Consider the following 11,609-nt stretch of genomic DNA (forward strand, 5'->3'; position numbering starts at 1 on the left):
ATGTATATTTTTTGTTCATTTTTGGCTCTGCTCCTCCTGTTTGTGTCTTTTGGGATTTTTTTTTGTGATAAAGTGCCTTGAAGTGTGTGACCGTAACGTAGCAAAACGTGACAAGTTCGTAGATTATTGTCACCGTTTCACCATCCCTGTAGGTTTGTTTCTGCTCTCTGTGTCGTTTCTTCTGTCCTCATGAGCAAAATATTTATTAGCACGACATCTGTCTTCTGAATCGTGACATTTACACATTTGTTTCTCTCTTTCATCTGTAGCCGCTTTTCTTTTCCCTCTGTCTCTTTTTGAGCTTTCTTTTCTTCATTTGATTCTTTCTTCTTCCATTTGACTTCTGTTTTCTTTGTAAACAACTTCCCTAATAAAATCTAATTTCCTCCTCTTCCATTCCTTATATTCTTGTCTCTTTTGTTTTTCCCCCAGTTAATACGCTCACATGTTCCCACATTTTACATAAAAAGCACCCAAAATAACGAAAGTGCTGAAACTTAACATAGACATTTTGCTCACTTTGCCGTCTGCCCTTTTTAGACAGTTAAAACATGGAGACTATCTTTTCTGATATTATTATCTTTATGCTGGTCATATATTTTGTTCAGTGGAAAATAGTGCTGCAGCTTAACAGAGCTAACTCTCACAAGCTAATCTGATTCAGGATGTGTGGTGGGTTTTTAACTTCCTGTGTTGTTAGCATTCCTGTTCATTCACTGCACATTTCAGACCTAAATGTTAGTTTTGCTAAGGAATAAACCCCAGTGTTTGATTTCTCAACAGGTTTATAAACCTGCAGCTCATTGTGTCACATATGTTCAGGTAGAAGCACAGCTGAAATGGTCTTATTGTGAATTGCTGTACATCTAGAGTGTCTTTAGCGTATTTTCCGGTAACATAAAGCTTTCCTTTTTTACTTGTGCAGGTTCTGCTACCCTGCACGCATGGCAGCAGCTGGCTCAGCCACACATGGGGGCTCTGCTGGACCATCGGCCGGGCGTGGTCACAAAGGGCTTTCGCACTTTAGAGCAGGACCGGGAGCAGGAGCAGGAGGACAGCTGGCAGCTGGACCAGCCGGAGGAGGACGAGGCGTCGTGTGACCCGTTCACCGGCTCGTCAGGAGAGAGCCCCGCTCCGACAGGTTCCCTTTGCTCTACCGCCGTCGGCTCCGCCTGCTGCAACATCAAGGGCAGCAACCAGCTAGAAGGACTGAATGGAGCAATTTGTGGTCCGAAAGAGGCAGTGGAAGGAAAAGATGGAGTCGTCGCCAGAGTCGTCGCCGGCGCGCCCCTTCCCCTTTCCCGCCCTTCCCCGTCCTCACCCGTTCCCTCTTGTTCGGAGCGCAGCAGGCACACGGACCTCAAGGAGCTCCAGGCCCTGCAACCCGCCACTGTGGACCGCATGCCTGGTGAGGGAGCGTTTTAGCAGGAAAAGAGAAACCCAATGAAACTAAATCTGGAGCACGGGGAGAATAGAAGGAACGGGCAGAGGAAGACGGGTGGGAGGGTGGAAGGAGTGAAGGGAAGGCTTTCACTGGACGTTTCGCAGCTGTAACGTGGCAACACTTCCTGCATGATCACACTCAACCTCCGCTCGAGCCAGGAGCCACGCCTTATCCACACAGCCGTCCGCCTCCGTCCAAGCAGAGTACTTTTTTTTTTTTTTGTACTTTTTTTTTCTTTTCTCCTTCTCAGTTTCTCCTTTTCATACGCCGCCTTTGCTTTGCTCTCACTTCCTTCAGGGCCTGGCAAGTTTCTCAAACCAAAACCTGCAAAGTTCTAAAAATGTAACAACAAAACAAAAAAAATGAGAGTTTGAACATGACTGACGCAGTGCAGAGATACAGATGTATCATCGTATCTGGATCCAGTTTGCTCGCTGGCTTGTGTGCGCGCGCCAAGGCTGCATCAGGTGTTGCGACCGCAGCTGTTCTGTGTCACGTGAAAGCGCGACGCTCGGAGCTGCTCGGAGCTAATTCAGCAGCTCTGTCAGAGGGTCACCTCTACCAGCTCGCACACACACTAACCCTGACCTGAGCACGTTTGGTCTTTGACAATATCTGCATGTAGCTGTGATCATTTGAGATTCATTTAGAGAATGCAACTTTCATCTGTTTCTTCTTCATCCCTTCATTTTCTATCCTTGCTTCACTCGAATCTTCGAATCTTGATTCGGAGGGGGAATTTTTTTTTTTTCTTCTTGTTTTTTATTTAATTGCTTTCGATTTATTTGCATTTAACTTGAATGCAGGAGGTCAGCTTTCAACAACTGAGAAGATCATTAGATGTTGAAATCAGTTGAAAAATACAAAAGCGGGGCTAATTAAAACTGGTGCTTTCGCCTGGGGTCTGAACTGTGACTGCGATCTATTTTCCCCCTTTCTTTACGACATGCAGTTTTACAGTGTATGATTTTTGGTGCATTTTTCATCACGGCTGACGGAATTTTATTTTGTTCTCCTCCTCCAGTCCATTTCCCAGGGAAATGTCTGTCCCACACCAGCTCCACCTACACCTTCACCACCTGCAGGATTCTCCACCCGTCTGACCAGCTGACCTCTGTGTCCCCCAGGTAACGTAACACCCAAATATTTACCAAAGCGCACTTTTTCAGCCGGATTTTTTTTTTTTTTTTTTTTTTTTTGGGTTCCTTAAATATTCACTTCAAATCGCTGTTAATTTACACAAATTAAATGGAGCTGGACGCTTCTCTCTCGTTTTTTTTTTGTTTTTTTTTTTCTTCGAAACACATTTTGGTGTCACAGGAGGTCGCTCAAGTGTTTGTGTCCCTGCTGTGTGATTGGCTCGACAGGTCATGTGATGAGGAAGACGAGCCGGAGCTGTATCACATAGCTCTGCTGGCAGGATTAGAGCAGACCCATTGAAAGCACTGTTCAGTGTGCAGATGGGTGAGAACGTGCATGGCTGTGCATCTCTAAAGACCTTGTGTGGGTGTGTTTGAACCTGAGTAACGTCAGGGTTTGCCTCTAAATCTGCTCTCTAATCCAGTGTGCACAAGCTTCTTTTTAAGATGGATACCGATAATTACGAAATAATAATTACGAAAACAGTGTTCAGGCCTGTTAAAATCTTTTGGGACGAAATGATTACAGAAAGTTCAAATCCAGTTTGAGAAAGCATTTGTCGTACCCACTGACTTTCCACTGAATGTTTTTTAATTGACTTTTGCCTTATTTTGTAACGAGGTTTGGAAATTGCTGAAAAACAAAAACAAAACAAAAAAAAAAATGCTACATTGCAGACACCTCAAAATAACAAATATTTTAATCATGCTTGAAATCTAATGATTACGGAGTCGGAACGAAGCTCGACACGATCGCTGCGCTGCTGTCGATGTTTCTAGCTCAGAAAATATCAGTGGGTTTGCATGCAAGTTTCTCTAAACCTACTTTGTTTAAACTAAAATGAGTCGTGCATGTTTTGACACGTTGATGCAGTTTTTACTAAAAGCTGTCAGACATCCGTGGTCTTTTTGAGCAAAAGTGACTTCTCACTTATTGGCCTGTGAAATTAGAAGTTAATCTTTTGCTTTTTGATAAATTTTTGCAGCTTGACCAGTCTTGATATGTGAAGTGACACAATACTGTACACACTGGATAATAATTTAATATCTAAGCTGGTAGGAAGGACAGAAAATGAGTGAGTCTAGAGGAGCAACGTATGCAGAGATGTGGTGTGAACACGAAGGCTGCAGGAACTGGATGAGATGCAGGCAGATGAGCAGCTGTGTTGAGCCCCGAAAGGGAGAAAGACCGTCTGTGGTTTTGTGCAGATCGAAGACATTGAATTTTTTTTTTTTCTTTCCAACCTTTACCAGCCTTACAAGCTTTATTTTTGAAGAACGTCTGTAGTAGAGATCAAAATGTTTTGATCAATTTGTGCCCCACAGTTTTTGTTAGGCCTTGCTGTTTTTCTCTACTATATCATAAGAAGGTATTCTCACTAAAATTCATTGGAGGATTTGCAGAAAAGCCTTTCAGAAGAAGAAGAAGAAAACTCACAGTGCTCTCTGTTCCTCAGTTGTTAAGCAGATGTATTATGGTGATTATTAATAAATCGAGTTCATCTGTTTCTGAACTCGAGCATTTTTCACCTGATGACTGTCATTTATGCCTTCTTTTCTACTTTTCCTCTCCTCTTTACGCCTCCAGCCTTGCGGTAGTGTTTTGCCAAAGCGGCTCTGCCATCGGCACTCCGACCCACACCTCCTCTCCCGTGCCGTTCTCGGCCCCGCACACGCCCTCCTACACCCCCTGCTGCACCCCGCGCCGCCTCTCCCTGTCGCTCTCCCTCAGCGAGTCCTCCACCAACTTGAGAGACTCCACCAAGACCACCAGCACCTCCCTAGGCCTCGTGCGCCTCCTGCTGGAGCGTGGCATTTCTGCCTCGGTGTACGATCCTTGCAGCTGGGACCGAGGGCTGGGTGCCAGCGGCGCTTCGACGCCCACGGGAAGCGTGCAGGTGCAGAGCGACGCAGCCAAGTCAGGGGAGAATGAAGTCAGACCGCCGGTGAGGCGACCGGACACGCTCCTTCTTCAGCCCTGCTCCCCTCCCAGCTCCCCGCCCCAAGAATCTGCCTCGGCCGCCACGGCGCGGCCCGCGTTTCAGTTCAGCCCTTCGAAGGAGGATCCGCCGTATTACGACGCCTTCCTCGCCTCCAAGCCGGCTCGCACCATTCTGAGGGAAGTGCTGATGGATCTGGAGAGAGAGTACGACGGCGAGGCGGACGAAGACGGCCAGAACGAGGTGGCGAACCTCGGACTGGTGGACAAGCTGAAACGCTTCCGAACGCTCTCCGCTGTTTCCGCCTCGGTTTCCTCCGGGAGCGGTCTGTTGGCGCCCTTCAGCTCCAGCGGCCTGGGTGGCGGGCTCCCGGGTTTGAATGCAGGACTGAGGAGGAACCGAAGCTATCCGGCCATGGTGGGGGCCAGCATGGCCATGAAAGACCCCGGCGGACCGCCCTGCGCTCTCATCCCACAGACGATGCAAACATCACAGCCACAGGGTCCGGCGCAGACAGACGAAACGGGCAAAGTGCAAACACACCCCTCCGTTGTCAGGAAGGCCATTCACATACCGCAGACTTTACACGCACTGGAACCAGTCACACCACACACGGTAATGCAGAGACACGCCAGGCCAAACTGGGATTCAGACAATTCAGCAACACAAGGCCAAGACAGTGAGGGTCAAACCAGGACGTGGTAGGAAAAACTCAGTATGTCAGGCCAAAATCACAGCGTTTTACTACACTTTTCATGTTTATCATTACACACATACAAATACAAAGCCAAAAAATATGTTTAGCGCACACATCGTCTGCAGAAGCCGACCGGTACAATCCGCCCTTATTTCCCCTGACAGCCAGTAGTCTGAATAAAATGTCGGAGTGACGACTGAGAGCAGGAGTGGCTGAAACTGTTACACTGTGTTATATTTAAATACTGTCTGGCCAGATTAACAAAGATGGAGTATGCTGCCTTCCTTTGTGTCATTATTGTACAATGTACTGTATATGCAATATACTGTGGCAAATAGTATATTATTAAAGCCCCAGTCTGGAGTACTTTACCATGTGACTGAATTCATATGGAGACGCACCGGTTTCTGTGGCCGCTTTGCAGCCAACGTCCTTGAGCTGGTCCAGCGTACTTGAACCAAACAAATAGCTCATTCCCTCTGGCCAGCTGACCAGACCGAGACCTTTAGATGAACTCTGAGACGACCAACATCTCCGATTTCAACAGCAGTTTTCAGCAGTCAGAGGGTGAAAACTAAAATGGATAAAAAAGAGAAATTTTTCTGAATTCCCTTCAGCCTCTTCGTGTCATAAAATATAGTTTCCTTTTCAATATCTTCTTACATCTTTGTACTTCCTACGGTTCAAATTTTTTATTTTTTTTAACACATAAGCTGATGCCGAAACCAGATGACTTAGATTGCTCTTCTCGCGTCGTTGCCAGCACAACACGGTCGTGTTTGTGCTGGTTGTGTTCGTTAATCGGAGGAATGATTGGACCGTCGCATTTCCGACCAGCTCATCGAGCTAAAAGTCATTGGACTATGCTCACCGGACGACCTCCCGGTGTGTCTCTCATTATTTAACGTGACTGGCTGGTCTCGCCAAAGCCTATAAATGTCGTCAAATGTTTTCCTTTAAAAATGTTTCATTGTTTCATGAAGCAGTTTAGGCTATTTTTAAAAGACTCTAAAAATGGCTGTGTTTGCATTTTTCTGCGCTGAAGTTGAAAAGGAGGAAAATGTCTTTTCCTCCTTTTCTGTCTTTTGTTTAAAGAAAAGAAATCCAGATTGGGGCTTTAAGATATCTTGTTGCTGTGACTGAATGTTCTTATGTGCCTAAAAACAAACACACTGTATTTCATTAGAAAACTGATTGCATTTGTTGTCCTTTTGTTTGCATTTTGTTTTGCTGTGTGCAATAGACATGACTTTAATTGTGCAATCCAGCGGTTTGCATGAGATTCGGTGCATTCTTCTCATTTCAGATGTATGTTTTTATCTTTTTTTTGTTTTAAGTCCTCATAAAATGTTGGATTCTACGGGAATAGAGTAAAGCTGTTGTTCAATCTGACGAAGTCCCAGAATAATTTCCCTTTTTTTTTTTTTTCTTCATTTATTTAGCTTGATCTGTCCATATGCATCCAGGCAGTAAAGGATAAAATTTATGAATGTAGGTATGGGAGTTTCACAGATGAAATGAGCACAGACATGGCGGTTGAGCAAAACATGCAACTTCAGCACAGCTGGAAACAGATCTTGCATTTAACCCTCAAAGCTTTTTTTTTTTTTTTTTTTTTTTTCCCAAAGCATTTAGTTTTTTTCAATACTGTCCACCTTGTATCTCCAAGCAATGTCCATAATTTACTCAGTTCGGGTCAAACGGCAGAGAGCAGTGAAATCTGAATCCTGCTGATCCTGTCTCTGCAGAGTTGATCAGTTCAATCTTTAATTTTTTTGCTCCGGTTCGATCCACAGAGCAGAGCCGCCCGTTCTTAAAATTCTGGTTTGACTACACCTGAACGAGGGGCGACTGATGCTCACGTTTGTAAAACGAGTCGGTGAACTACACGGTGATCCCGACACGCAGCGTTTCAGACTTTTACACAGATCAACATTTAGGTTGCTGTTTTCACGAGGCGTTTCGATGCGTAATCTAGGTTTGGGCATTGTACCTGGACCAAGAAGTTGTAGCTTGTTTCGTAAGTCACGCAAGTGACAATTGCACATCTTTAAAGTGAAGGATGTTTCAGGTTGTGTTTATTTTAGTGTCATGTGGAATCACCTTTACTGTACGGTTGAAATCCTTCATACTTTAGTGGCTTTTAGAATAATTTCTCTTGCCGCCAGGGGCTTCGATTGTTCGCTGTTTCTGCCTTCAGCAGCAGCACATTTTAAGAAAAATAAAACAACTCAATATTTCGGAGGAGAAGAATGGAGCGGTAGTGTTGGTACGACAGCAGGTGTCTTAATGTAATTTTTGTGCCACGCCATCCGAATGTAAGTTATTATTCAGCTTCCAGGGCCATTGTACAGATTTCTGTCTGATTTAATCATTTCACTGTAACTGTATGCAACACAAACATGTATAATTTTGAAATATAAATATATATATATATAAAGTATGGTTAAAAAAATTTAATAAAGGTGAATAGTTTATATAGGATTATAGGGGAATATGTTCTAGTCAGAGACTGGTGGGCTCTATTTTATAAAACATGTCCAACTGTCAATAAAATATAAAATAAAGATTTAATTGTTGTCTTTATACTTTGACTTTATTCTGTACATCCGATGATGTTCAGCTCCTCTCAGCTATAAAGGGGCAGTACTGTGTTGTTTACATTTAAAACCACAGGTAACTGTATTAACTAAGCATAATTAACATGGTAACTATGTTAGTTACTGTGTTATCTAGTAAATTTTAATTTAAACTCTTAACATTGGGCCTCTTTAAAACCTCCTGCTCTTTCTGAGACTCCACCTTCATAACAGCGTTCCCCTATCAACCATTAAACGACATTTTTACCAGCACTGCACTGAGAAATGGCTCGTATAATGAGCTCAGCAAATGTGCAGTTCCACCAGGTGTTTGCTAATTGCTACTGGCTAGTCTGAAGGAGCTGAGCAAGGAAGGCCTGCTCTGTGAGGTGAAAGCACGAAAGTTTTGGAAACTTTAGCTCCGAAGATGAGCTGCGTATCGAAGGCGGGAGTAGGTCCAACCAGGTGTTTTGCACGGCTGAGTGGTTGCCATGGGAGATTAAAGTATTTCTCAAATATGTATAACATAATTAAAGCAAAGTTTCTTATGACTGAATGATATTATAATTGACTTAAAGTTCAGAAAAAGTACATTTTATATAATTCTGTCTCTTTATATATATATATATATATATATATATATATATAAAATATGAAGCTAGTTTCAAGGTAACTGTTACTTTATCAAATTTTATAATATCTACTAAAAGTGATTTTTGCGAAATGCTTTCTTGTCTGTTGTACTGACAGCTGTTTTCCACTGGGGGGCACTGTGTCCAAACCACATGCAATCCAAAGCCTGGAAGCGGAAGTAGACCTAATTTAAGATATTTGTATTGATGTATTTTAAGGGTTTTTACAAACACAATTAAATAAATTTACGTCATGAATAATACTTATTTCATTCTTGAAAATCATAATAGAGATTAGAGGAGAAGAACCAGAAGCGTTCAATGGAAAGCTTGACAACTCTCTTCCTCTCTGGATGATGGAAACAGGATGAAGACAGATGGGTAAGCAGCGCAGAATGATTTCAAATTTGTTTTCGGTGCTTGGAGGAAGACGGGCAGGTGTGTCTCCTACATGAGGAAAATGAGAACATTCTGCAGAGCTGAGTCAGATGGAAAATAAGACAAACCTTTTTTTTTTTCCTTGGGTTCCTCAAGATAGCTGCATCTAAACCCAATGTACATTTAAAGAAATAAATAACAAGAAAACAAAGTCCAGAAATCACAGAGAAAACATCTAAAGTACTTTAGTTTTATCTGCTTAAATTTTGTGCAGGCAGGATTTCCATGTCCCCCTTCAGCTGATGTGAATGCGATAGAGGCCAGGACTCTTTGGCACAGAGCAATTACCAGCTCCTTGGAAAAGAAGGTCACTTCAGAGACGGGATGTGTGATTATAACCTCGGAAGCTGACCAGCTGCATCCCTCTGCGGTCAGCCCTTCACATAAAGAAGATGGTTAGCGCTTGAATAATTGACCTGAGGTTCTGCCAGAAAACTCAAATACGGCCTTGAACGTCTGCTTAGGTGGGGGAGGATTTACTGGGTTACTTGACCAATTTCTGTAATTTACACTCTCTGTTAAAGAAATTATAGTCACCAATTAAACTTGCATTTTATTAAAAAAAAAAAAAAAAGTTCAACAGTAAACTCCTTAATATCAGTCCAAGAGTAGTCAAACCATTGCAGACTAAGACCTGCATATGTGTGATTTCTGTTTGCTGTTTTAAAGTTTCTCACATACAAAATTAAAGCATCACAATTTGTTGCTACGGTCATGGAAAAAAGTTAATTAAAAAAAACCTTTTGAGGCAAGAAAGAAAACGAGGATCTGTACATTTTGATTTCATTTGATTCTCATCTCAAAAATATGTCAACATACATTAAATAGAAAACACAAGCATTTTTTTTCAACAAAAACGTAGGTTTTTATTAAATAAAAATGTTTTTATTGTGAAATTCGGCTATTCTGAATTAGCTAAATTAAGTTATGTTTCACTTAATTTAGCTAAGAAAAGCAGCAGACAGAGAGTTATGGGAAGTTAAAATCAGATTACACGTCATCACCACTGTGAAACATGGTAGTGGTAGTATCATGCTGTGGAGACAGGGTAAACCTGTTCACATGCATGACAAAAGTTTGATTCATTTTAACATTTTAAAACAGATCTTTAAAAAAAAAAAAAAAAAAAAGATCCTAACAGAGTCTAAATCAGGCAAACAGGGATTATCTTGATTTACTTAATCCCTTCATGTTTGACATCCAGCATAAATCTTTGAAACTTAAACTATGCCCATTCTCAGATCCAGGTGTAAAACCTAAAAACTAATTTTGTAATGTCTGTGATTATTGTTCTGTTGGAATTATATTCTTAGGCCCAGTTACCAACTCCTCTGAGTTTTGTTTACCTTAAATTTCCCTTAAGGCAGCTCCAGGCCAGCCGTCTGCAGCATGAGCTGTTTATTTATAGACACTGCATGATTTTAAAACCAGTAAACAACGCAATGATGAGGAAACACATTATGGAGGTTTTTCATATCACTTTTTAGGTTGAATATATTCAATATTATCATTTAAAAGGACAATAAATATCAGTTTTAGTTCTGAAAACAAAGTGGAATTTTCTTTTAAAAAGCAATGTCTCTTGAATAATGTATGTGGGAAGCAGCCATTTAGAAAAGTGGAGAAATTTCAACCAAAAGCTGCATAAGATGAAAAAAATGGGTTAGATATTTTCTGGCTTTAAGAGTTTTAAAATGCATTCACTCAAGTGCTCATACATACATTTCATGATTTCATAGCTCAAAAACTACTGAATATACTTAACGGAGATGGACTCAGCTTGATAAAGAGCAACTTTTGTGAGTATTTGTACAACTTTAAAATATAGTTTCCATTTAACGCTGAATGCAAATGTTTTTAAAATGAAATACTAGTAAAATAACCCCTACTGAATTCCTTGGAAATGTGTTTTAAAGGTCCATTTAATTCATGAATAAATGTCAAATTGTAAAATATAGAGGAAAAAATACAGAAACAGTAGCAGAGTGTAAGTAATCAAGGTTATAAAGTAACCAACACTTGTTCATTTTGAATTCAAATTATTTAAAGCTTTATTGTTCACAAGTGGGGCATTACAGCTTTTGCCATGAGCTCTGAGCTTTATTTTGAAATTGCTTCGGGTTTATTTCAAGCGTGACGCACACAGAGAGACTAAAAGAGAAAGGAGGAACGCTTTGCTCTCGCTCACTCTCTTGCAGGATAGTTGAGCTTCCTCTGACTTCTGTTTTCGAACCTCTTTCATTCTGAGAACAGCCAATAGTCGGTCAAGAGTGTCGTCAGTGTGACGTGGCAGCAACTCACCTTTTTGTAAAAGATCTCAGCTGAAGGGTTTCTGTTCATAATCAAACTTCTGATTCTTGTCACCGACTGGTTTCTGGTCAAATCTGCATTTATCTTTTTGTTTTATTTGATACATTAGGCACATACAATCTTAAAGTATCATTGTACATTTCAGACAATCTTTGCAAACAAACATAAACATTTTTAACAGACGTCTTTGTTTATCTTGTCACGTCATTTTCTGAACATGCCAATTCTTTACCACCTGTTCAGTGAATGTCATTTAATAAATAGAAATTGGAAATTCAAACCTCCTAAATGATGAGAGAGACATCAATTTAACCAGCAAAGTGAGGTTTCCCACCTTCACCTTTCTGATTGTCGGAGCGTGAGCCGGAAACGCTTTTCAATTCATTCCAGCAGCGACGATCCTTCATGTGATCGCCAGCGCTTCCACAAG

At 41.5% G+C, this 11,609-nt stretch overlaps 1 protein-coding gene and 1 long non-coding RNA gene across 2 annotated transcripts; both read left to right on the top strand.

Annotated features, from left to right (window-relative positions):
* Positions 1–686: 686 nt before the first annotated feature.
* Positions 687–6,612, top strand: LOC106938640 (trafficking kinesin-binding protein 1-like). Its single transcript, XM_015020761.1, has 3 exons — positions 687–1,408; positions 2,469–2,571; positions 4,172–6,612. The coding sequence occupies exons 1-3, from the start codon at positions 970–972 to the stop codon at positions 5,226–5,228; spliced, it is 1,599 nt and encodes a 532-aa protein (XP_014876247.1). The 5' UTR covers positions 687–969; the 3' UTR covers positions 5,229–6,612.
* A 1,888-nt stretch (positions 6,613–8,500) lies between these two features.
* On the top strand, positions 8,501–10,412 carry LOC106938641 (uncharacterized). Its single transcript, XR_001422668.1, has 2 exons — positions 8,501–8,812; positions 9,084–10,412. It is a non-coding gene; the product is annotated as an uncharacterized LOC106938641 (long non-coding RNA).
* Positions 10,413–11,609: the final 1,197 nt, after the last annotated feature.

Source organism: Poecilia latipinna, unplaced genomic scaffold, assembly GCF_001443285.1.
Source record: "Poecilia latipinna isolate Pla-1442-1.1 unplaced genomic scaffold, P_latipinna-1.0 Scaffold2652, whole genome shotgun sequence".
Taxonomy (NCBI): domain Eukaryota; kingdom Metazoa; phylum Chordata; class Actinopteri; order Cyprinodontiformes; family Poeciliidae; genus Poecilia; species Poecilia latipinna.